Below are 24,402 nucleotides of genomic sequence, written 5' to 3' on the forward strand. Positions count from 1 at the left end.
CTTTGGCAAAAGGAGAATCCGCCATTCAACGCGAAATCAGTGAGCCCACCGACTAGAATTCGAGCCTCAGGCTCGTGAAGAAATGGAAACAAAGCGCGAAGACGACGCAGAGGGGAGCGCTGGTTGTGCTTGGAGCCAGCGCCCGCGTCTCGCTTACTTTCGCGCTCGCATATCTCCGCGCGAGATGCCGGAGCGTCGTTTGGGAAGAGATCGCGGGAGAGTCGTAGTCGCTGTCGCGGCATGAGAGCGAGAGAGAGAGCGAGAGAGGCTGGGACGATCAGAGCGGAGCTCGCGGGTCACCCTTTGCGACACATCACACGCGCCCCCGTGCTGCCAGCGTGGCTGACATTACCTCGCGTGTTTTTGATCCGGTGGGCTTTGATTCCTAAATGGATGTTTGATTAAACGTATCACGAGCCGTCCGGGGTTGTGTGGTTGGGTTTTTTTTATATATATATTTTTTCGGGGATTGTGGATGTTTTATTTGGCTCGGTTTTTGTGTGTGTGTGTGACATGGAAGGGTTGAGCAACGTGTAACGCAACATTCTGTGGCACGTTCAACTAGTGGCATCATTTGTCGTGATGATGTTGCAAGTTAGTCGTGCGTAATTCTGTACACATCAAATCCCAAGCCACCTCAGAAAAATACATCACACATACAAATATGGCTGATAACACACACGTCATAAAAAAGACAAGTATTAGTTTGAACCCAATTATGTTGGTTATATTAAAATTTAGTTTAGACTAAATGTTTTAGTCTGAAATAGCAACAATCTGAGGGAGCTAGTAAAGAACACCGAGATTTATTTGTATTTATTTTTAGACCAGGTGAGAATTCAAGAGACCAGGATTAGTCTCATTTGCAAGTGACCTGGGACCACCAAACCTACGGCGCTGTACTACAATTAAGCAAACAGAAATCAGGGCAAAAACTACCATGTTTACAAGAGACCCCCGCAAACAGCTAAATATTCACGACTAATTTGCATTCTTTGCCGAGGGTTTATATCGTGTGCCTGCATTAACAAGTGTTTCTCCTGCCTTGCCAAAACGGATTATTTTGCTCTCTGTGGCTAATCCAGCCAATCGCAGCAGGCTCCATGGCTTCCCGTTGCCCTGGTGACATGTAAATCTGGTGCTGGCCTTCAGAGGAGAGAGGTAATTAAATAATTCAGTGTTGTGTTTTAAAATGTTTATAGCCTTTTTGGCTGTCAAAATATTAATTGCATTAACACAACCGTTCATTCTCAAAATAAAATATGCAATGAAATGTTGTGAATCGACACCTCACAATGCTAATTGTGTCACATTTGTACACGGACTTCACAGTTTTTGTTTATGAATATTAAATTTGCAAGAATCGGTGAGAGATTGACCAAACATTGTGCGGAAAACAAGTCGACAATATGAACAGACATACGGAAATACATTCCGGATTGTTATTTTTTTTATAGCGTAGGTTTTATTGTTCTCATATCACAGCATCGTAATGATTTGAATTATACACAAGTGGGGTTATTCATCCACGCTATGAATGACCGTTTTAAATGCAGACACGGTACAAAGAGAATATTTGTTTAAATATTTTTTTATTCTCTACAACATTCTCCACAACGACGCTGAATGATTATATATTTCTTTGCATAGTTATGGGTTGAACTAAGACCCATACCCATATCTAAGACATGGCACTTGTCCATAAACATCAGGCATTTCAGCAGCATTGGTTCAAGCGAGCCCAACTGCTGTTGAGACGCAGAAGTGCTTCTGTGGCCGTCTGGAATGCTCTTCCTTCCGACATTAAGAAACAACAGGAACTATGCACTTTTAAATCATCTAGATAGAAAACTAATTTAATGAGAACTGCTTTGTGTTTAGTTGTCTTTCCCCCGCACCTTGGATTACCGCGGTTGGCTACGTATGGTGCGAAAGAAGCTCAAAATACATACAAAACCAGTCCAGGGTTGTTTGCCTGTATTGAACAGATGCTGCTGATGAGATGCACGCCAAGAAGGCCATGCGGCAGATGCTTTGTGATAAAACACTTAGAAAGAGGCATTTAAAAAAAAATCCAACACGATCTGGAAGCATTGTGAATGCTAAAACAAGAGGAAATATAAAAGCAACTGGCCTGGCATAGTACTCGAGTGATGGCACCGCGCTGACCATAAACGCCCCGGCCGCATGGGTTCACGACCTCGGAGAGGATCACCGCAAGACCGGCGAGGTCGCTCTTCTGGGTGTGGACACTCCACCGTGCCCCGGGGTGGCCATGCAGCACGGCCTTTAGCCATATTTTTGCCTTGTATTTACGCAATCATACACTTTAACTCGTATTCATGGAGGGTTTTCAGGTTCTCTATCACGAAATACGGCCCAATAAAATGTGTATTATTAAAATTTATGACGCACAAGTTGTTATTGCGGTGTCCGATGCGGGCGCGTGTTCTTTTACGAGCGCGTGGAGAGAAGTTGGGAGGATGAAAAGCATATTCACACCACCGTGCACACAGCCTGCCACAGATGTTCATTGGCTGTGGCATTTCATTATACATCGCGGTATTATTTTAGTCAAAGCTTTCTATTATACAACCTCTTCCTAACTCCATTTTTTGAAAATGAAAAATGCAAGTCACTACTTCCCACGTTGGCTTTTTTTGCGGCAATAATAAAACAGTAATAATTTACGAGCCCTTTTGCCAGTGCCCTACTGAATGAAGGCCTTTCGCCACACCGCGTAGAGTCATGGTGGTCCTCTTGACCATGCTGGTCAGTGCGCGTTGGCGAGGTGGGCGGCAGAGCAGGGGCAGGCCCGGTTCAAATGCCACTTCGCCACCCGATGTTACCCTTGGCTTGGAATTGAACCAAGTTAATCGGTTTCAGAGCGCAGTGCGCCAAAGACCCCTGCCACCACTCCCCCTTGGTAACAATACACCAAACTTGTGGAGCCTTAGAAATAATAACCAGAATTTATTCATTCCAATAATAATAATAATACGTTGCATAGATCAACAGACATAGTGTCTACCACTCGCTTTAGTTCTCTGCCCAGCGAAAAGTCTCTTGGCCAAACTTCCATCCTGTCCAATCTCGAGCTTTCTTCTTCATCTCACGGGCCGGTCCCGCTCTCACTTCAAGTCGCCAAGCAGCATCTTTCTCTTTGCCTCTTGGCCTTCCCCCAACATCCTCAACCTTTCCACAATTTCCTTCCGTGAAGCTTTCATCTCTGACGACGTGATCGCCAAACCACACATCTGGATTGTTAGACTTCCCTGCCGAACCTACCCCCAGAGCATCCTCATTTATCTTTCTCTCCATACATTCACTTGCTTCCGTTCGATGTCAAACCCCCATCTCCAGACCTCCCAGTGTTCTGCGCACGACTACTTTCGTCGAATGTCAACATAACTCATTGGAGTTTTTGTGTCGTGGAAATTTTGTACAGTATTTATGCTGTGATATTTTTCGGCACACTCAAAAACAACACCAATTCTAAACATTTTCATGTTTTTCTCACTCAAAGTACATCCATGGAGAGCGTACTATTTTTAGTTTTGCCATTTCTCATTTGTTAACGCTTTATTGAAAATCACTTTTCACGACCGTGATTCATAACAATGGTATTATCGTTGCTTTTACACCACGCGTAAAGTGTGATTCACGGATGGCTCCTGACAGTCTGGATACCCTGCGACAAAGCCCACGAGGGGGGGCTTCTTCATGAGCAAGGGCTCTCCGATCAAACGCCGTTAGGTTCTCCACGATATTCATCTAGAAGAATCTGACTACGAATATCAGTGAATGAGAACATCGCAAAACTTGTATATTTTTTAAGCACAACTGTTCGCTGGTGTAACGCATGCAGCAGCAGTCTATGCTTTGTTGTTTTGTTCAAGCTCACATGGAAGGTTGCGGTTATCACTTCTATTTGACTTTTTTGAAGAATCTCTGCGCCAAAACTTTTCCCTTTCAACCATACTGGCGGTGGGAGGTTAGCCATCAGGCAATTGTCCCGGTTGTGGGACATTTTAGCATTCCAGTTCTGACGTTACTATTATCATCAGATCAAGTACATTCACCGTGACGTTCACCTGCCCGCAATTACTTCCATCAGCCTATCTAAGAGCAACACTGTATGTCCCCTGCTTGGTGTCAGAAGATCTAGCATCAGAATTCTGACATTGTTATCGTCATCATTGTCATCATATCCATCAGCAGAAATCATGTACATTTACTTTACATTGTATCTGTCCATGATTGTGTACCTGCTCCCGTCTGCTAACAGCACAAGCTGTCAGCTTGCTAACGGAAGTGGTATCATCACCATCACCAGAACTCCTACACTTCACGATTAGCCGACCGTGATTGTGCGCCTGTTCCCGTACGTCGAGCAGCAGGGCACGTGGTGGGGCTACACGGGGGTCGGCCCGTTGCTGTACATGAGTACGGGGCCCCAGGAGGAGGAAAAGCGCGAGTGGCTGCAATCTCGCGGCACCAGCCACAGCGGCAGCAGCAGGGCCAGCAGCAGCAGCCCGAGCAGGCAGCCCCAGAGCAGGACGCCCGCGCGCCACACGCGCCCGCCAAACGAGCGCCGTCGCGCCGGCGCCGCCGAAGAGCCGTGCTTCGGCGAGACATCAGCCTCCGCCGGGGCGCTGTTGTTCTCACCCGCCGGATACCCGGGAGGCTCATGACGGGCACCGGGATCGTGAGCAACGTCCGTGCCGGCGGCGTAAAATTCGTATTCCTCATCGCCGCCACCGCGACGAAGAATACGAGTCTCGGGTGGCGACGGGCAAAAGGTGCGGTTCCCAATCACAGCGACGCCAGAGGCGGCGGCGTCTGTGCTTTCTCGAGCAAAGAAGTTACATTTGCCTACCTCCGCTGCCCCGTGCCAATTAGGGGATACGAGGGATTCAGACGAATGGCACGCCGTGAGACGAGATGAAGCCGCGGGAAGTCGGAGGCTTCGAGATCTCTGCTGTGTCCCGGCGCGGTGGTGGCGAGAGTGAACGTGTGTGGATGCCAGGTCTGTGATTGGTAGCTCGAGCGCCATGCTGCCTGGAGGTGTGCGATCGCCCTGCCAGTTCACCGACCCTGGCAGCCGAACACTGGGCAGGAAGAGAAGAAAAAACTAATTTCTTAGGAGGAAATTAGAATAAAATCTATTTTTTTCAAGGACTTAAATTGTTATATTTGAATTTAATTGGTTTTTAACATAATTTTTCTTTGCACAAATGTAATTTTTTTCTGTTAAAATATTAAGTCACCGGATAATAATTTCTTTAAAATAAAAACTAAATCTAAAACTAAATCATCAAACATATATATTACAATACCCACGAGCACCGACGATTAAATGCAGCGGCAGTGATAAAATATTCTGCTGCCTGTAAGTAGTAACATTTTTATTAAATTGATTGTTTTTTGAATCAATTTGCGTGTTATTACACTGCTATTGTTTAATTCATGCGGTGATTGATGTCACTCCTAAATAAGTTATGAGACGTATTTAGCGGAGATTGCACCGGGGCGAAGATTGCACACATCTCCGCAGACAGAGGAGTGACTTCGTGATTTGTGATTCTCGCAAGAGACATTTCACATAAATCATTTCTCTTCCCTTTTCCATACAGGCTGATTCAGCAGCGATGTCACACGCATCCTCGGGGCGTACCAGGTCATCAATCACACCTTCCTATCAATACAGAACATCAATAAATCATGCCTCGACCCGCACACAGGCTGCCACGCCAGAGAGCCCGGTGCAGCTGCCACCAAGCACGCGATGCAGTGTGGAACCAAAAAGTCTCAAAGTTAAATATTGATTCAAGCATTTCCATTTTTTTTTTTAGACGAAAAGTAAAATATATGTACGGTTTATCAAGCCTTTGGGAGGACATCTCAATTTGAACAATGTATATTTAATAACGCTTGTGTCATTAAATTCGCATTATTAGTGTTCCATATTTAATGTGAGTTCTATTACTCTTGCCTTTCATGTTCATGCGGATGTTATTAATATTACTCTTTACCTTTCCGTATGTGGTTGCATTGGCACCATATTCTGTTCATACAAGGAAAACAAAACACAAGTGGTGGGAAAAAAAATCAAAACCGGATGTAGACAATGGTAACACACACAACAATAATGCAACAGAATTACTCAACGCAAAAAAAAGAACAAAAGGCAAAAATATTCCGAAGAGCCTTACCAAACCATAAACACAAGTGCTGTGAGCGAGCACCCATGTAGGCTGACACAGTGCACAACGGGGTGGGTGTGACCAGAACTACGGCCATGCACCGTTGTCTCCACAGTGTTGTTTACACATCGCACAAAGTATTCATTTGAGCTCAAGTGTACCCAGGAGAGGCTGACATGGCCAGGTATCGAACTCAGGTCGCAGGGTTTGTAGCTCGGTGTGCTGCTCCACCCAATAAAATAGAAATGTCACGCATGCCCACACACTCACACACAGCCTTTAATTTTGGTGGTGCCCTGCACACATCACGGGTGTTCATCATGACTGTGTTTGTTTTGCCTGCTTTCTGTCGTCGGTGTTGTTGTTGTTGTTTTGTACCGCGTGTTGTTGGACGGCACTAATGGCTGCCAGCTCCGGGGACGTTGTCTGCCACGTCTCCTCCTCACCACGAGCTGCCGCCGAGTGCCACCGCGACGCTCTCGCACTCCCGCACAGCTCGGCCTCCTCATTACTCGCATCCCCATCCCGCTCGGACGTGCGGCAGTCTCCACGGCTCAAGTGCGCGTTCGCCACTCTCTCCCCGGTTTCCACGAAGCAGCTCCTCACTTGGCATTTCTGCGCCGCGATATTTTCGCGCGCCACGTGACCTTTCATCGCGCTCGAGCGCGAATCTTCAGTTTGAATGGACCCACAGCCGGGCGATATTCCGCAATTAATTTTTTCACCGTCGCCATCAGTTGCGAGTTCAGAGGGGTTAAGGACCCTCCTTGTCAATGTGTCCTTTTCCACATTATGCGTTTCTCGGAAGCCGCGAGCGCCGCCGGAAGTTTCACACACGGCACTCGGGTCGTAACGATCTGCATCTCTGCCGTCTTTGGAAGACAGCGATGCTTCCTTGTCGCCATGCAGCGGCCCGTGCTCCCACTGGTCGTCATCCTCCTCTTCCCAGGCACCGAAGTGCAGGTCACCAACCTCATCCAGGGCCCCGTGGGCGCAGCACGCGGCCGCCGTCCGGCCGCCGTCCCCGCGCGTCGTGCTCGCTCTTCCACCGGTGCCGTGGCAAGGCATCCGATAGTCGGGCAGCGGTGGCGAAGGGCACCTCTCATCCTCGCAGCTGCCCAGCTCCCCGCAGTCGCTGTCGTGCGAGGAGAGCGACAGGTATGAGTAGAAGTCGCCCTTGCGGAGTCTCAGCGGCCTCTGCGAGTGCTCCAGTATCTTTTCGCGGATGAGGGCGGCGGACCCTGGCCCCGTCGGGCCCTCCCTGTCCTGACTCTCCACGTTGCGCAGAGCCGCCGAGGCCATGTCGATGATCTCCATCACGAAGTCGTGCACCAATTTATCTTCAACCTTGTGTGAGGCTGCATCACATTGATCCCCTGCCTCGTGGATCTCAGAGCTGCTGCTGCTGCTGATGAGATGCGAATCTTCCCTGGCACAATTTAAGTTGGGAATGTCGACGGCGGTCGGGTGACTTAATTGACCTGTTGACATTTGCCTAGGGTTGCCCTTGTTACGTTCCGAGTGGTGCATGGTGGCAAGGGGCACGCCACTGCGGCCTGACCTCGGGGCCGTTGACGAGGGGGCGCCGTCACCGGCACCGACTCCTTCATCCGTGAACAAGTTAAATGCTCCGGCGGCGCGAGAGTCAGCTGCTCCATCACTGCCTCGCGATTCAACGGTTGAGAAGGGCGATAGTGCTCCGTCTGTTTTGTTACAAGTCAAATCAAATAAACGATGAGCCGCTGAATTAGAATCGGCTTGGGGAGACGTGCGGCCGCTTGCTTCACGGCTCTGTTCACCAAACCCCGAGCCGCCAGCGCGCCCAGCCACGTCGTTACCGCGCTCATCCTCGCCCATTTGTCTGTCGGGTGCCGCGCGATTGCGGTTCATCTTTTCACTTTCTGTTGATGAATTCCCTTGCTTTCTTTTCCTCCTCAAGAGAGGGCCTGCAGAGAGCCTTCCTTTTGTGTTATAGTGGCAGCTCGATGAGTTACCCTTTCTATTTTCGTCAAAACTCTGGATTTGTGGATCGTGCCGATAACGATCGCCCTCAACACTCGGCTGAGCGTCGTCACGTTTATGTGCCATTATCTCCATCTTGTTTGTTGCTTCCTCGCCTTCTTCAAAGCGCACAGGAGCCACGTCCTCCGATGCCGAATGCGCTGCCGAGACACTGCCGTTATTGCAGCTCGAGTTGATGCCACCGCACACCAGACTGGGTTTGTCCGGAGGGAGGGTGTTTGCCCCCAGAGACGTGCAATGCTCTTCGGGTAAGGGAGACCGATCCTTATTAATTTCCACAGAATACGCGAGTGCTGTTAGGGGACTGGTCTGACCGCCATTTGAATCAATTGTCCTCTCGGTGGTTATTTCTGGACAAACGACGCCACTGTCAGCATCATTAGCGATCATTTCACTCAATCGCTGGCCACGGTGACCTCCTCCGCTGTCTGACCACCGCTGGTGCACTGGGTGGCCATCCGAGAAAGACAAAACAACGCTATCAATAACTGGAGCAGCAGACGTCTCTTTTCTCGCAGCGCATAATGGGCTCTGAATCTCCTGCAGTTTCTGAATCAGGCTCAGCGTCGTCAAACTCAACACCGCGTTCTGCTGCTGCTGCTGCTGCTCAGGAGGAGTGGACACAAAAACGTCTCCGTTACCTCCAGCGACGGCCTGACATTCGTCTTGTGTGGCGTGACGGCAGCCATTCGTGTCAGAAACCTCCGGCCCGGTCGATGCGCTCGCCCCAACATGTCTTTCTTGTGCCGATACGCCAGTCGTCGTGAGCACGGCTCCGTCTGAATCTTCACAAGAGGCAGCAGGCGGGTCAAGTGGGCCCTCCTCCCGTGAAGCCGAGACTCCGCTCTCGCGCGCACTTTCATCGCCGGCGAGGAACCGGGCCGGGTTAGGGCCGCCATCGCCCCCCAAGCGCCGTGGTGCCTCGACCAGGGCCGATGTTTTATTAATGCGCGGGGGGGCAAACCGCCGCACACATGAATTGTGGACTTCATCACTTATCGATATGGACCGCGTTCCACGGGGGCCTCTCTGTCCATCGGCGTATTCACGACCCTGGAGGATTGCATTAGCATCCTCCGCGAGCGCACTCCGCGTAGGTTTAGGCGAACGCTGCAAACTGCTGATGGATTCATTTTCGCTCTTTGCAGTGCACACCACGTCGGCCGTAAATCCGCAGTCATCCCATTTCGCCGTTTCCCCGGTGCTCGCACGAGGAGAAACATCGCGGCCGTCAGACGTATCCGATTGAGAGTTTGCGTGATTATTATTTGTATTATTACTGGTGGAGTTGTGGCTGTGTGTAGGCAGCTGGCAGCACGATCCACCAACCCCTTCTCCCGCGAGCTGAGCAAGCAGCTCTAAATGATTCATCGCGACACGGCGCGGGCCGTCGGTCGCCGCGCCGTTCCCATGTTCGCCGCGCGGGTCTCCGTCTGGTGGCGCGGTGTCCTGGGGCGGCGAGTGAAGGATCCGGGGACCCAGTCCCTCGCTGCCCGATCCGCGACACTCCGAGCGACGTTCGGTTTCCGCTCCTTTTACCCCAGCGCTCGAACGTGCTGAATTTGCTGATATGGGGACTGGCTGCGTTCCAGTTCGGAGCCGCTCCTGTATCCCGCCGCCATGATGAATGAGGTCATTGGGCGCGTCGGTGACATCCCAGTCCATGACCTGATCTGGGATTAGCAGCGTTTCCACACTCATCGAGTCCATGTCACCGACATCAACCTGCAACAAGGACGGAAAAGGCCGAGGCACTGCTGTTAGATTTTTTTAATTAAATAAGGCTTAATGCATTTGGGAAAACAAAATTAAACACGTGTATAGTGCTGCATTTTCATTTGCAGAATATATGTAATATTAATCAGAGTTGTTTCGTCGAAATTTGTTAGCACATAAATAACAATGAGAAAGCGCACACAATTAATTAAAATGCAGATGTGGAACGTGTCATTAATAATGTTTTGCATCTTCCACACTGCACGCAATTATAAATGTTTCTGTTTGGCGCACGCCTGCCACCAGCAAATTGATAACGTTTTCCATCCGAGCCAAATTATTCTAAAAGCTCTCACGCCACATTAAAGAGAAGTCAAAACAGAGCACAGCGCAGAGCTCGGAGTTCACGCTCGGCATGCGTGCGGCCGCGGTGCCCGCCTCTGTGTCTGCCGTGCGGGGGGGGGGGGTTGGGGGGTTGGGGAGATGCGAACACCAAAAGTAAAAGCATCACGCCAAGTACGAGAGCGCGGGACCACACGGAGAGAGAGAGAGGAGGCACGACACTCATCATCAACCAGACTTCGGCCCTAACCCTGTCCACACCCAGTAGCAGGGCTGGGTCTTTTGGGACTGGTGGTGGGGGCCCTGGCACCACAGAAAAAATTTAAACTGGGAAAAACACAATGGCTACTTGCACACGTTCTAACTTCATGAGCAGCACATGATGGTGTTTTAAAAACTACAGCGCTCTTCGCCTCGGTCAGCGCCACATCGATGCGTGTTTAAGCTCTTTATGCTAAGTTTATATCTATTAACATTTATATCTGTGAAACCACCGGTCGCCACTGCTCCTACCTCCCCTTGACAACCAACTGACGAACAGGCCCCTACCCTAATGCCACCCCAACTGTACCCCTCCCAAGCATTATCCCGCCCCCACCCCTGGCACATAACCCGGCCGCTGCTTCACGTGTGATATATATCCTTGTTTTCCCTTCTGCCGCTCCCGATAGAAATCGACGGCCTCGCACACGGGCGGCAAGGCACGGGGCATCATTACAACCGCCATCATCCACCCACATTGCGGACTCGGTCTCGCAGACAGCGACCGTGTCGTCTCATCCACCACCACACTGCAGATTACAACAACACACCCACCCATTCGCTCACCCACCCACTCATCCATTCACTCACCAACTCATCCACTCACCCACTCATCCATTCACTCACCAACTCATCCACTCACCCACTCATCCATTCACTCAACAACCGCCATTCGCCACCAATTAGCGGTGACATCACCACGCCGCTTGTGCCAGGCTATGTGCACTTTAAGGCCACACCCACTTATTCTCTCATCACTGGCACTGCTCCACTCTGGAATTCCCTACGACGTCATCTCTCCTCCCAAGCTCTTAAAAACTGGCTCAATTCAAGAATACGCATCAACTCTTGGCTACTCTCCCCTCAATAGTGCCGTTTGTTGCTGGCGGCTTAGCATTGTCTTTAAACTCTTGCTCAAGATGACTTGATAAGAGATAACACATCTCACTCACCGCACAAACCACGAGCTGGCGCCGCCACTGCTGCGCTTGGCTCACGATCGCGTCCCAGCGGCGGCTCAGGTTGACGGCGGCCGCCTGCAGGCCCTGCCGCTCGTCCGGGGACAGGGCCGGGCCCTGGCCGCTCAGGGCGGTGCGGCAACGCCCCAGCGCTGCCACCACTGCCGCCCTCCGCTGCCCGACCTCCTGGCACAACGCCTGGAAAGGGGCACGCACCAATCGTTTGTTTCAATTGTTGCTCGTTTGAGTATTTATTGGTTGATGGGGGAAAAAAAAACTGTGGCGAGGGGGTCAGCCTGCCCGAGAGATGCGAAACCTCGTTTGACATCCCATCTTGGAAATCGAGTACGGTCTGGCGCGAGTAGAACGCGTGCCGAGGAGGCTCCACACGACTGGCAAACGGTCGCGTGGAACGTTGCGCAATAAAACATTCAAATGGAGCAGATGTGAAGCAATTTTATGAATTATCATTACACGTGGACAGATCCACGCTTCTAGATTTGAAGTTTTCGTGACTGCAAGGATTCATACTCTTAGGTTTTTTCGGCAAAGTCACGTAGGTAAAAAAGAAAAAAGAAATAATAAAAAATAATAGAATAAATAATGCTGCATCAGCAATTGTGCTGTGACGGTTGCACCTGAAGACGGAAGCTTGTGTTGCCTCCGAAACGTCGTGATTTATTATTTTATTTCTATTATTTCTTCTATTATTATGTATTTATTATTATAATTTTTTTTACCTACGTGACTTTACCGAAAAAACCTAAGAGTATAGATCCATGCTTCATACGCAGCACGACTGATGTTGGGGTTGGGGGGGGGGGCTGCTCACTTGATTTCGCGTCACAGTAAGGTTTAAATATTTAAAACTGATGCACACCGCTCCAAGTGAAACGCGCGCGCGCATGCACAGAGACCTTCCTCCCCACTCCGCCTGGTCCGGCGACAGGTGTGCGCCGATAAGGTGTTTAATTTCACCGTATCACACAGCGGAAACAAGTCCGAGTGCAAAAGCTTAGGTTAACATTAATTCCCCAAGGGAGGTGACTGAGCTCTGCGGGGAGCTGCGCTAAGTGGTCTGCAAATATACATACAGCCTCCGCAAAAAAATATACTTAACTGTTTCCACAGCAACTCCCCATCGCCTATTTTAAACGCCGAGTTGTGTTTGGCGTTCAAGAAAACGCGGGTGCCGTCCCGCTTTGCGCGCGTAGCCAAAACCACGTTGCCCCCCACCCCCCTGAGTCACCTGGCCTGGCAAGGGCCACGAGCACCGGGGATTTAAACCCAAACCCGGTGGCCGCGCGCACGCCGGGCCGCCGTCGATGCGACGTTCCGCCGGCGTGAATTGAAATCGATTTAGCCCGGCGCATCGCGCGCCTACGAGTCTCGTTAGCATTCCGTGCGGTTTTTCGGCAGAAGTTATCTCCTGCGCGCGGCACCGCTGTATCTGCGAGGCCCGACACGGGAGCTTTGCCACCGCCAGCTCCTTGGCGCCGGAGGCTTCTTCCGTGGGTCATGCCAGACATCGGCGCCGTGACGTCACCCCTCCCGAGTGAACCTTAACCCTCGTGGGTCGGTGGCAGGCCTCGGATATTCCATGTCGTGGATTGGCCGCAGCGGCGGGCAAGGCGAGGTTTTAGTTGCATTTTTTTCCCCTCCACCGAAAAAGCAGAAATATTAATTGAGAAATGTTATTTTTTTTATGGGACAAGGTAAACTGTTAAAAATTAATTTCCTTGCTCTACCAAAAATGTCATTGGATTTGCGCACATTCCTCATGTGTGCGCATGAATAATGGGAAACTAAAAATATTTCTTAAATATGCACAATTTCACACTTAACTAAGCAAAACTATTCCAATGACTTATTATGCAATTACACAGATTAATTTATTTCTAACACATGCAAACCATTGCCAATCTATTATATTACTTCTTGCATTTAAATTATTAGTTAAACAGACTTCACCAGTGAAGGGCCCTTAAGGTTACATCCGCTGTTCCCGGTACCACAACATGTTGAACAAATACTAATGTGATTTTTTTTTCAATTAGTTATTGCAGCTTTCGTTCCGTTAAATATTTTACGTTAACAGTCGTTCCGAGCAACCTCTCACAACCGGCTCGGCCATCAAAACCCGCGCGACCCATTCACGGTTAAAATAACGATCCATCTCACTCCGTCGGCGAGGCACGCACGCAGGCACGCACCAAGCCACTTAATCTTTTGAACCTGTGCCAATATTTTATCTAATTAACCAACAAAAGGGAAATAATTACAAGGCAGTATTTGCATGATCACCTTATATGGGGCTCAAAATGGCCAATTGTGTGAGCTCGCGCTCACAGCCGCAGCCTAATGAACTACTGCGCGCTAATGAAGTTCGGGGTATCCGCGCTCATCGCCACGGCCGCTAACGAGCTGCACCCTCGCGGGGAAACGATGACCACGCCGCAAACGCCTCGCTCGAAGCCCAGCTCCACGCCCACGGACGTTTGCTGCTCATGCGGGCATCGAGGCAGTAGGTGCTCACCTCGGGTTGACGGTTCTCGTGTCGAGTATGCACGTTCATTAAAATGAATTCGTAAATTGTGTGCCGCCCGCGCGTTATTTTTATTTTTTGTCCGAGGTAAGTAAAAGTACAAATAAAAAAAACAATAAAATAAAATGTAACTGAAGCCCAGTCAGCCGAAACGTCAAATTCTCCCATCGCCTTTCATTAAAAATAGAACATTCTTCCCAATTGCTTTTTGATTAACTTATGTACGGTCGCTGGAGCAGCAACAGTGCATTATACGCACACACGCGGTGCACACGTCTGCGTGTGCGCCTATATTTTTGAACGGGCGTGTGTATTTGCGTACGCGTGGCTCCCTATGGACCTTTATACAAGCCGCCCCCCCGCCACATACACAACGGCACGTGTTGTTTTTTTGCGAAGAATAACGCCACGAACGCTGCATCTCATTTGCGGCGGTGCGGCCGAGGTGGTGGCGGAGGTGGCGGCGAGGGGTCGCGGGCCATTACAGTGGGGGCGTAAGCACACTCGTTCAAACCGCGTTACATAAAAATGACATAACAGTCGCAAACAGCGAGGGAGGAGGACTACTTGACCGTCGCATCAAAGTCATACGCGAGAAGCGCCGTGTCTCCTAAATGAAAACAACAGCCGCTTGAGCGACGGTGAATGCATTACTGCATTGCGTGAACCGACAATGGCTAACCCCTTCAGCGTCCCCCGCGCAAGCCGCAACAGACCCGTTGATGGGAGTCAGCGTGAAGCAAGTCCGGGTGACTGACGATCCAACGCTCACCAATTCACCGCAGCCGCTCGCTCACCGGCGGCCGGTCGCCTCCCTTTTTATCGCTCCTTTATCGCGATTACCATGGCTACTTTTTTGCTGTGAAACTCACTCGTTGATTCCTCCACCTGAGTCGAGGACTCTGTCCATCAGACCCGACTGTTTCGTCTCACCCACACTTACGGTCGACAACACAACCACCCACGCACGCACGCACGCACACACGCACGTACACGCACGCACGCACACACGCACACACTCACCACACTGCAGCCCCCCCCTCACCTCTCTTTCTGCTTCTTCTCTTGCACTGCTCCCCCCCACCCTTCCCTTTGGCAATTCCCTCCCAACGTCTCTTTTCCCAAGTTGATAGAAAATAAAACCTTGCTCAATTCAAGAAAAACGTATTCGCTCTCACATCTATGGCAGCATTGATAGCAGTGCCGTTTTTTTGCTGTCCGCTTGGCGTTCTGGGGGCCTTTGGGTTGTGTTAATAACCCGGTGATCCGAGTTCAACCCAACCAAGGACAAGCAATGGGGACTCGTCAAGCACCATGAAATTCATGGCTGAGTGAACTAAGGAATTGTATTTCCTTTGCATTTGTTTCGTCTCGTTTGTACTTTTTTACATTTGTTGCCCACAACCCCCCCTCCCCCGCTCCTCCATGCTCCGTCAGCCTAAGCGTAAGATTAGGACAGCTCCAATATTTTTGACGCACATTTCACATTTAAGACGTGTTCACGGATGTGGGTCATTGTCCGTATGATATCATGAAGTGGCATTTTTTTTGTTTACCCTGGCAGACTGTCGACCAATTAGGACTGTAATTCAGATGGAAATCACTCGTCTACTTTTCTTGCCAAAGGAGAAAGGCTCGTAAAATACCGTGGCGGCTGTCGTACTCGGGCGGAATTACATTTTCTGTCCACGCTGGGATGGTGAATTAATTTGAGTGTGCGTGCGTGTCAAACACGTAGCTGTGCTACACAGTAGGGGGCACAGGTGGCACAGTAGGGGGCACAGGTGGCACAGTCGGGGGCACAGGTGGTGCATCGGCCAAGCAATGGCACCTAGGTCTGTCCCGTGACCTCCCGCCAGCGGGCGTTCGACACTTAACGTGGCCTGATCATTCACGCAGTCTGGCACAAGCGCCATGGTGAATGACGGTTGTTGTTGTGTTAATAACCCGGTGATCCGAGTTCGACTCTCGCTCAGGGCCATAAGTCGACTTGGTCGGAAATGTGTACCTGGTGCGGTGTGTAAACATCGTCACTGGGAGACAAAGGCAGTCAGGCGTGGTGCTGGCCACCCACCTCCTCGTGTACCGTGCCAGCCTTCATAGGCCCTCGCTAACAGCCCTTGCCCCAACAGTCTGTTCAGGCTACAAAGGAAATCTCAAAATTATTTTGAAATTTTCGTCATGAAGTCACCCAAATCGTAGAACTTTCCATGAGCATATAATTTACATAACATTCTCATGAAAAATAAACCAGCCGTTCTCAGAAACGCCTCCACCCGACACAGACAATTAGTATGGTTTGTCACAAGAACAAAGCGTGCCAATTTGTGACGACATCAGCACAACGGTTGCGTTATAGAACAAACCCACAGCATTCACAAGTGAGTTTGCCACTTTGCTGGTGATTACAACCAGAATTAATAGGCGATTGCCAGCACTGTGAAGATGTCTTTCCATTTTCTGGTCTTAAATGGAGTAAGGTTAGCACGGTTGGCCATGTACGTATGGTGCGAAATAAGTTCAACACGCATATATACCTACAAGGTGATTTCATCACTTTGTACCTGCAAGTGAGTAAGACCCAGGGGGATGGGGTGGGGGGGCGGTCCATGTTTTCAACCTAACCAAAATAAATATCAGTTGCAAAAGCAACGAATGTGCGTGTATCGTCGATGAATCGCGACAGCCCTGCCGCCCAGCCTCGTTCCACGTCAAGCGTAGCCGGACCGCGGCTCCAACATCGTACGTGCAGGAAGGTTCGCATGCTACCGAGGCTTGTCCTGTAATTCCAAATTTCTCTACGAACCACAACATTTAATAATCTGCCAAGTCAATAGGAGCGACCTTGCAAACCAAGCCTGCAGGCACAGCCCTAATGAAACATTGAGGAACAGAAAGCCGTGGAAGGGGAAGAGAGGGGGGGCCCCATTTAGCTCATAAATCTCAACAGCAACGTGGATCAAAAAAGCTACGGCACTGTGCTTTGTGCCGGCAACATGGATTATTGAGATGCCCGCAAGAGGACATCTGGCGGTGGTGTCGAGAGCGACGGCCTTCCATCGCCGGCCCGGAAAGCATTCTGCATGTGCACACGTACGCGGCACATACGCGCCTGTAAGAAGAAACAAGGTCGAGACTGCTTTAATGCACAGCAAGGCTCGGTGAAAATAGATCTCATCTGCAGGTGGAATCCCGTTCCCACCGGAGATAAATCACAGTGGTGAGACAGGAATGCATTAAAACAATCCTGCGCACCGATATTCCGTATACAGTTATGGCAATAATAATTCCAGAAAACCAGAGAACCTGAAGAAAAACCCATGCAGAACAGTGGGAGAGTATACAGACTCTACACAGACGCCAGAGTCAGGAATGGAACCCAGGTGCTTCTCGCTGTGAGGCACTGTACCATCCTGGTCGTGCTACAGTTTTCAGAGACACCACCGTGATACCACCCCGCTGCTGCACGGCTCTCCGGCGAGTTCGACTCGCGCTGTGTGTCGTTTGGCATGATGTCCGACGTTTTGCTCCAGCATCTGGGAGCTTCTGAAGCAAACTGAAATTTCAGATTCTTTAAACGGTGTACGAACAGCTCGTGGAGCGAAACGTCGTGCAAAACAACACGCGGTGCGCGGCCTAAAACACGCCGGCGATGTTCGCAAAGACGTCACGTGACGCTCGATGTCAGTGCAGCTGGGTGCAGTTCGGCCCGGGTCACAAGGTCACACACGAGATCGAACCGTGAGGAGCGCGATGCCCCAAAGCAGCACGTGCGAGATGAGCTCGCCCACGCCTATAGCATGTATCTAATTTACAGTGACATGAGAAAAATGTGGCGTTGTATCTCAAATTCCCTCTGGCCGCACATGGAGTTTGATTGAATTTTTTCTTCTTCTGCCGGACTCATGTTATGTAGCATACCCAGCAAAACACACACACTCGGAGCGCTGAACTTAATACGCGCAATTGACATTTTATGGGCTCAAGGGTGCGAGCAGTTAGTAACATTTAATTGAACCGAGTTCATAAATTGTCCCAACGTGGCAGCAATTAGCCCCGTGTCCTCTCCATCCCAAAAAAAAATCCTAACGAAGCACCCGGAGCCAAAGGCAATAGATGGTGCGCAATGACAAGCAACGATTGTTGTAATCATTAAAGCTATTTTAAAAAATAAATGACAAACTCCCATCCTCGGCGCCATTACGTGCTGCGCAGCGGCGGTGTTTGTTCACTCGCACGGCCACGGCAATGCGGCACGTGACATTGCCACGCAAGCGAGCGACGAAGACGACAACGGCGGTGTTTCGGATGACGCGGCAGGCAGGCCAAGACGTCGCCACACGCTCCCAATATCCAGCGCACCACCAGCCGTGCCGTCGTACCTTGAAGGCATCGAGTCGTTTCGTCGGGAGGTCTCGGCTCGCCGGGGCCTGCAGGAGGCACGAGTTAAAGATGAAGAGCTCCGTCTCCCGGAGCCAGGCCCTCAGCTCCCGGATCTCGTCCTGCAGCGGCGGAGGAGGAGGCGGCGGCGGTGCGGGCCGAGGCCCCGGGGGGACTCCGCCCCCCTCGCCCTCTGCTGCTCCGCGTCGCCCCAGCCATGCCTGGGAGACAGACAAGCCGACTTTATCCGTCAGCGGAGAGGCTCCCCGAGGAAGCTTTCATTGACCCCTCTTGTAGTACCGAGACGTGAGCGGCCTGAGCGATCTCTTTCCCTTTTTTTTCTTTACTTACCAGGGCCAACAAATTCATATTTCGTGTTACTCATGTTACACGCGACTTGAAAAAAAAAAAAATCACTCGATTTTATTCACCGTGATTTGTATATCCAAGATCAAATGCCCCGCAAAGTTTTTCAAATGTACAATTTTTTTTCCAAGATACAAAAAAAAAAAAGAGGTAATGTAGTCACCACCGGAAAAATATCATCCTCAAAATTACCCTTTGAAATTAATATCACTCCAAATGCCGCGGTTAATACCAAGCACAATTACATTCCACTCCAGTTTGACTTTTAATCACGCTTGGCGTGCCAGCATTGGTGAATGAGCTCGGTGCCCAAACTATTCCGCTGGACCTTTGTTCGTGGCTGGGAGTGTGTGGACGCTTGTGCCCGGAGAAGGGTTGATTTTTCAATTTGTGCATGGCGAGAACCACCGGGCACAGAGGGAATAAAATGTCACGGGCTATTCGATTTGCCCGCATCTTATCCAGCACAGCAGCTACCGCTGTGAAAATACTGCATTTGGCTGTCAGCGCTGCAGATTGCCCGATCCCGGGGAAAACAAAGCTCCCCCTCGCAAGGTGCAGATCTCAGCCCGAAAAGCTGCCGAGAAGTCGGCGGTAATTGAATTCGCTGCCTCAAAGGCGATTCCTGTCCCCGACACAAAAAACGCACAACCCTTTTATTAAGGACCTGTCTGTACAAATATTGCTGCAACAAAGAGGAGCGCGGTTCTTATTGTGAACACGATCGGTCGACTCCTCGCCGCTCTGAGTTTCTTAATCAAAGAGCGCGCAGGCAGGATTCCCGCACCCGGTATCAGATCTCCGGGGCCGAGGCATTCCCGCGGTACCGTGCCTGGCGGGCCACGCTGAGCTACGGCGCACTGTATCCCGGGCCTGCAACTACGGCCGCAAATCACGACGGTCGGCACGCGTGAGACGAATAGCCAAGGGTGGGATTTTCAAATGTCGACCGCTCATTTTTTTTGCACGCAGACGCCGAGGCTCTTCTGTTGTAGCCGTCCTTGCCGCCGCTGTGTTATTCAATGTTGTGTCCGGGATGAGTCATATTTCCATCCCCCAAAGGCCGCTGGGTTTGGCTGATCAGCTGAACATTGCCATTAACCCTTGGCCACCTGCCTTGCGGACTTGCATGGGGGTGTAATCCCAGAGAAGGGGTGTGAGCGGCGCTGGGATTACGATGGCTCCCTGCCGCTGGGCTTCTCTCGTCGTTTTTTTGTGTCGACGCCGTGTAATGTGGGGCCCTGCGATGACCGTGCGGCAGCGATTAACATCAAACCCGTCGTCGTCTCCGTGTCCAGAGATCTCTCAGTTTCCTCGCCGCAGCCACCAACATTCTCAAGGCCCCTCTTTGTTGCGCACGTTTAATAGATTGCTCGGAAATAAACGCAGCCGCGTTCGAGCAAATGTTCTCTACGTGTCAGCAATATCAAGCCGACAGGTATGATTCACGCTCAGATCACCTGTAGAAAAATATATCTCCGAATTGATTCCATGACGCGCAATTGTGGCGCCGTGTGCGTGTATACGTGCGCTTAGATCCGCGTGAAAAATGACCGAGGCTCAGATTTAATTTTCCAGAGTCACATACGGGATCTCACCGCAAAACGCCCGCTGCTCCGGAAACGCAGCAGAGGTCCATTATAACGACGTTATGATGAACTCCGCATAGATGTGTCACAGTGCCTTGTTTATAATACAATTAAAGCTCCTAATTAATTGCCTCCAATTTGAAATTCAAAATAATTCATTTAACGGGAACCGTGCTCAGGGTTAGTCGAAACGGGGCCACGCAGCGTGGTGACGACGGACGGCAGAGTGCAAGCCCTCCCCGGGCGCCGTCGGCTCGACGCCGGGCGCCGTCGCAGGGAACAAAAAGGGCGCGAGGCCGAGAGCAAAGGGGGGCGACCCGGCACGGGGGGACGCGGCACACGAACGCGCATCGCTGATGAGCGCCGGAAAAAAAAAAGAAAAACCCCACCAACAACGGGCGGCAGCCTGGTCGTTATATAAATAAATAACATCTCACTCCCTCGGTCCGAGCCGCTGGCGCACGGGCGGAATGCTGGGATCGTTAGTGCGCCCGCTCGCCAGCTCCCAGGTGAGCGGGCACCGTCACCGCATTCGGCACGAATTATGTTTGCGCGGTGTTCTGGTAGGGTGGGGGGGGGGGAGGGGAGCCCAGATTGTGTACGAAATTCCTTTTTGACAGCTTAATTTGGCGCACGCCCATTGTAATTTAAATTCCTTCTGCCAACGCGCGCGTGGAGGACCGTTAGAAACCTGCATTATGAGATTATGCCATAAGTGGAATGAGAGCCCAAGTAAATGAATTTGAAAAATTCAATTCCGCCCGTATCTGCAAACAGCGCCGGCGCACGTGTGCACTAGCGGCGTGCGTGGAAGTTTTACCTGGACAGAGTTTCTTCTTCTCCCCCCCCCACCCACCTATCCGCGCGTGCGCGCCGAAGACGCGACGCGGCAAATCCCCAGCTCGCAGCGAAAATCACGAGCTGCGCCTGGAACATCTGCTCCCCATGTAAATGTGCAGAGGAGCACCTTCATTCAAGGATTCAGCCGATCACATGCGGTGGGGAGTGGGGGTGGTGGAGTCAGCTGGTGCACCGAGATATGAACCCATCGACCCAACTTCGATTCTCCGTCACGGCTCACACGAGTGGCAAGGAATATCGAAACCAGTCCTGGCTCACTCACCCTTTCTTAACCAACCTGCAATGTCCAGCTTGGTGAAGTATGATCAAACAATCCCATGGCAGTTATGGAATCGGGAGGCCTACTTTCATCAGTGGATTTATAAAAAGGGCAGTGAATAGTCATTATTATTATTATTATTAATTGACCACTTTTCCACTGGCACATCCGAGCCAAACCAGTGCCGGGGCCCTCCCCCTAGTATGGGTGGTTTTCCGTGACCTCAAACGATGTCCGAATCTGGTTCGGGGCCACGCAGGGCCAGGGCTGACGACGCATCCATGATGCGTGACAACAGCGGAACGCCGCGAGGGCACAGAGTCACCGTGCCATCTACGGCGCGGCTCGTTGCGCGTGACTTCAGTGCCAAGGTTTGGCTCCTGCGGTGGAAAAACGAATTCCGCCGCCTCGCGAGAAGTGCCACGCCGGCCCGGCGCGGCTCGGCCGTACGGTGGAAAAAGCAATCGTCGGCCCAGAAACGTAGCGCCGGCCACGACAGCCTCGTTAGCGTTGGCGCACCTCCAGCCAGTCCCACTCCCCGGCCAGCACCAGCAGCCTCGCCTCCACGAGCGGCCCCAGCGACGGCAGCCGCTGCAGCAGTGCGGCCGCCCGCTCCGACAGCTCGCGCCTCCCGCGCTGCCACAGCCTCATCTCTCGCGAACATTTCTACGGGGGCAGTGGGCGGCGGAGGGGGGGGGGACAGCGGCATCGGGGGGGATCAGCGTCGCCTTCACCTCTCCTTGTGCGCGCCCCCGCACCCCCGTTGTTTCTATCGCGGTGCCGGCATTGTTGACCGCCCGGCCGCTCCAGGTCGATGAATGCATCGTGCATCTCTCCGCCCGCCCGGCACGAGTCCACCCACGAGGGTATTGACGCGCACGTCGCACACGATCCGGTGAGTGATGGGAATACGCTTTGTACCGATGTCGTATGATTACGGAGCGGGGGTTAAAAAAAATGTTAAGCATTTCATTGACAGTTCTGGATCAATGCCAATATGAATGCATTATGTAAGGAAATAGATTCTCGGCAAAGCATTGACATTACGGCATGCCACTTTCATGACCTATGGGAGAGCCACGTGTCCGTGCATGATGAATCGGTGACATTTCTTGCACAACGCCAGATGCATTTTTTGGATGCTTTGTGGTTGCATTTGGATAAATAAAGATGCTGTGCTTTTTCCCCCCCTTCTGTCAATAAACATCACAAAGTGTGGGGGGGGGGGAGAAATCCGTCTGTTTTTATCGTACGTGTTATTTTTTTTCACACTCGCTCACCTCCCAATTTGTAAGTAAGTGAAAGCTCCACTATTTATCATGCATTTTATTTGCACGGACGGTGGGGGGGGGTTGCATTAGCATATTTCATGGCTCGTGCCAGTAAGAGAAATTATTCACAATAACAATGAAAATTCAAATGAAATGCCGAGGGAAGGTGGTGGCGTGGGGCATTCAAATTGATACAAATTGCGCCAGGTGCATCGCACCATGACTGTGGCTGTGATAATTGGGGAGGCGGCCTCGAGCCGGATAGCGGACGCCGTGCCAGCGCTGGAGGGAGGGAGGGCTTCATAAGGAGGATGGGGGGGGTTATGAGGTCACCGTGCGGTGGGGAGGGTTCGGTGGCGGTAATCAGATTCCAGGTCCTGCCACGTGGCCACGCGTCGCTCCGAGTCGCCGGCGTTGGGGATGGGGGGGGGGGCTCCCGGCACGTACCCGAGAATCCCGCCCAAGTGGCGGAGGTCCCGTCGATGACAGATGGATGCAGGTTTGCTTTTATTGCAGGATATAGAGCACGTGAGCAGGTATTTCATTAGTTTTGTGAAATGTGTTTGTTCAGCGTGAAACTTTACTGGCGCGGCAGGGCCGACCGCGTCCCCGAGTCTCCGCCACAGACGCTCCGCTCGAGCATTGCGGCACCAAGCAAGGGCTCGGACAAATTGCACGTGGCTGGATGTCAAAGGTCAAGGTGCAGCCCTGCGATTACTCGCTCACGCCCCTGCAGGTGCAGCAAGGGCATCCACTCCACAGCCGTCACTCTCCCAGATGGGCTTCGACCTCCATCCCCTTCGGCTGTCCTTCCATCACCAGTCTCGTCCACTGGCCTTAGCCGTCGGCCAGCACGTGAGAAATGCCACTTCCTTCCCTTTCGTAGCCATGAAGCCGTGACAACAATTTAATGGACTCATCTCTCCATCACGCTTGGGCGAGTGGGTAAACGTGAATTCTCGTAAGCCAGTTAGGATCTAACCTGGATCGTGCTTGGATGGGCAACTGCCATGAATAGCAGGTGCAGGGCTGAGTTAAGGGCAAGAGCGTACAGTTCAGTAAACTCCTTGGCTGTACTGAACATCTATGCTTCCTGCCTTTACCGACAAGCACTTACCGGCGTGAAGTATGGTCAAATTACTGCCGCAGCCCGTACGGCATGGAAAGGCACTCAAAAGGGCTGTGCATGTACAAATCCATAAATATACACGCACATACGCACGCACGTACGCACGCTCTGTGTATGGCACTGCCTCTCTTTCATCTCTCATAAGGCCTCCCAAGGGTCTAGCATCACCGGTAGATATCCATTTTACATATTACATTTGACGAAAATCGCTTTCTCAATAATTATTGCTTTTAACATCGATATTAATATTGACATCCGTTAATGACACGTTAGCTATTACAGGAAAAAAAAAATGCTACTCCCCTGCCAACGCCGGACATAATTCGGTAATAAATTACATGATGCAATTCCAGCAGCTGTGCATTGAATGCGAGTTTAATTTGAGAGGGGGGGAAAAAATCTATATTCATAAACCAAAAAAATGAGAAGGTAAATACTACACTGCCTGCACCTTAAAATGACTTCCACAATAGAAATAACAGCGGGTAATGTTCTC

The 24,402-nt window shown here is 51.1% G+C and overlaps 1 protein-coding gene across 4 annotated transcripts in view; it reads right to left on the reverse strand.

The window, feature by feature from the left end:
• Positions 1 to 1,576: 1,576 nt before the first annotated feature.
• The window catches only part of LOC144943219 (uncharacterized), a 40,923-nt gene continuing 18,097 nt past the window's right edge, over positions 1,577 to 24,402 (reverse strand). The window contains exons 3-8 of one of the 4 annotated variants that reach the window (XM_078870513.1): positions 22,026 to 22,172; positions 18,434 to 18,652; positions 11,501 to 11,704; positions 6,585 to 9,953; positions 6,036 to 6,067; positions 1,577 to 5,111 (exon numbers count right to left, since the gene is read on the reverse strand). In XM_078870513.1, coding sequence (XP_078726639.1) covers positions 4,415 to 5,111; positions 6,036 to 6,067; positions 6,585 to 9,953; positions 11,501 to 11,704; positions 18,434 to 18,652; positions 22,026 to 22,172 — 4,668 coding nt within the window. In that variant the 3' untranslated portion in view covers positions 1,577 to 4,414. Of the gene's footprint in view, positions 5,112 to 5,657; positions 5,699 to 6,035; positions 6,068 to 6,584; positions 9,954 to 11,024; positions 11,097 to 11,500; positions 11,705 to 18,433; positions 18,653 to 22,025; positions 22,173 to 24,402 lie in introns of those variants that run through there. The other 3 variants (XM_078870516.1, XM_078870514.1, XM_078870515.1) reach the window with 3 other exon arrangements.

The sequence above is a fragment of the Lampetra fluviatilis genome, chromosome 30 (assembly GCF_964198595.1).
Source record: "Lampetra fluviatilis chromosome 30, kcLamFluv1.1, whole genome shotgun sequence".
NCBI lineage: Eukaryota > Metazoa > Chordata > Hyperoartia > Petromyzontiformes > Petromyzontidae > Lampetra > Lampetra fluviatilis.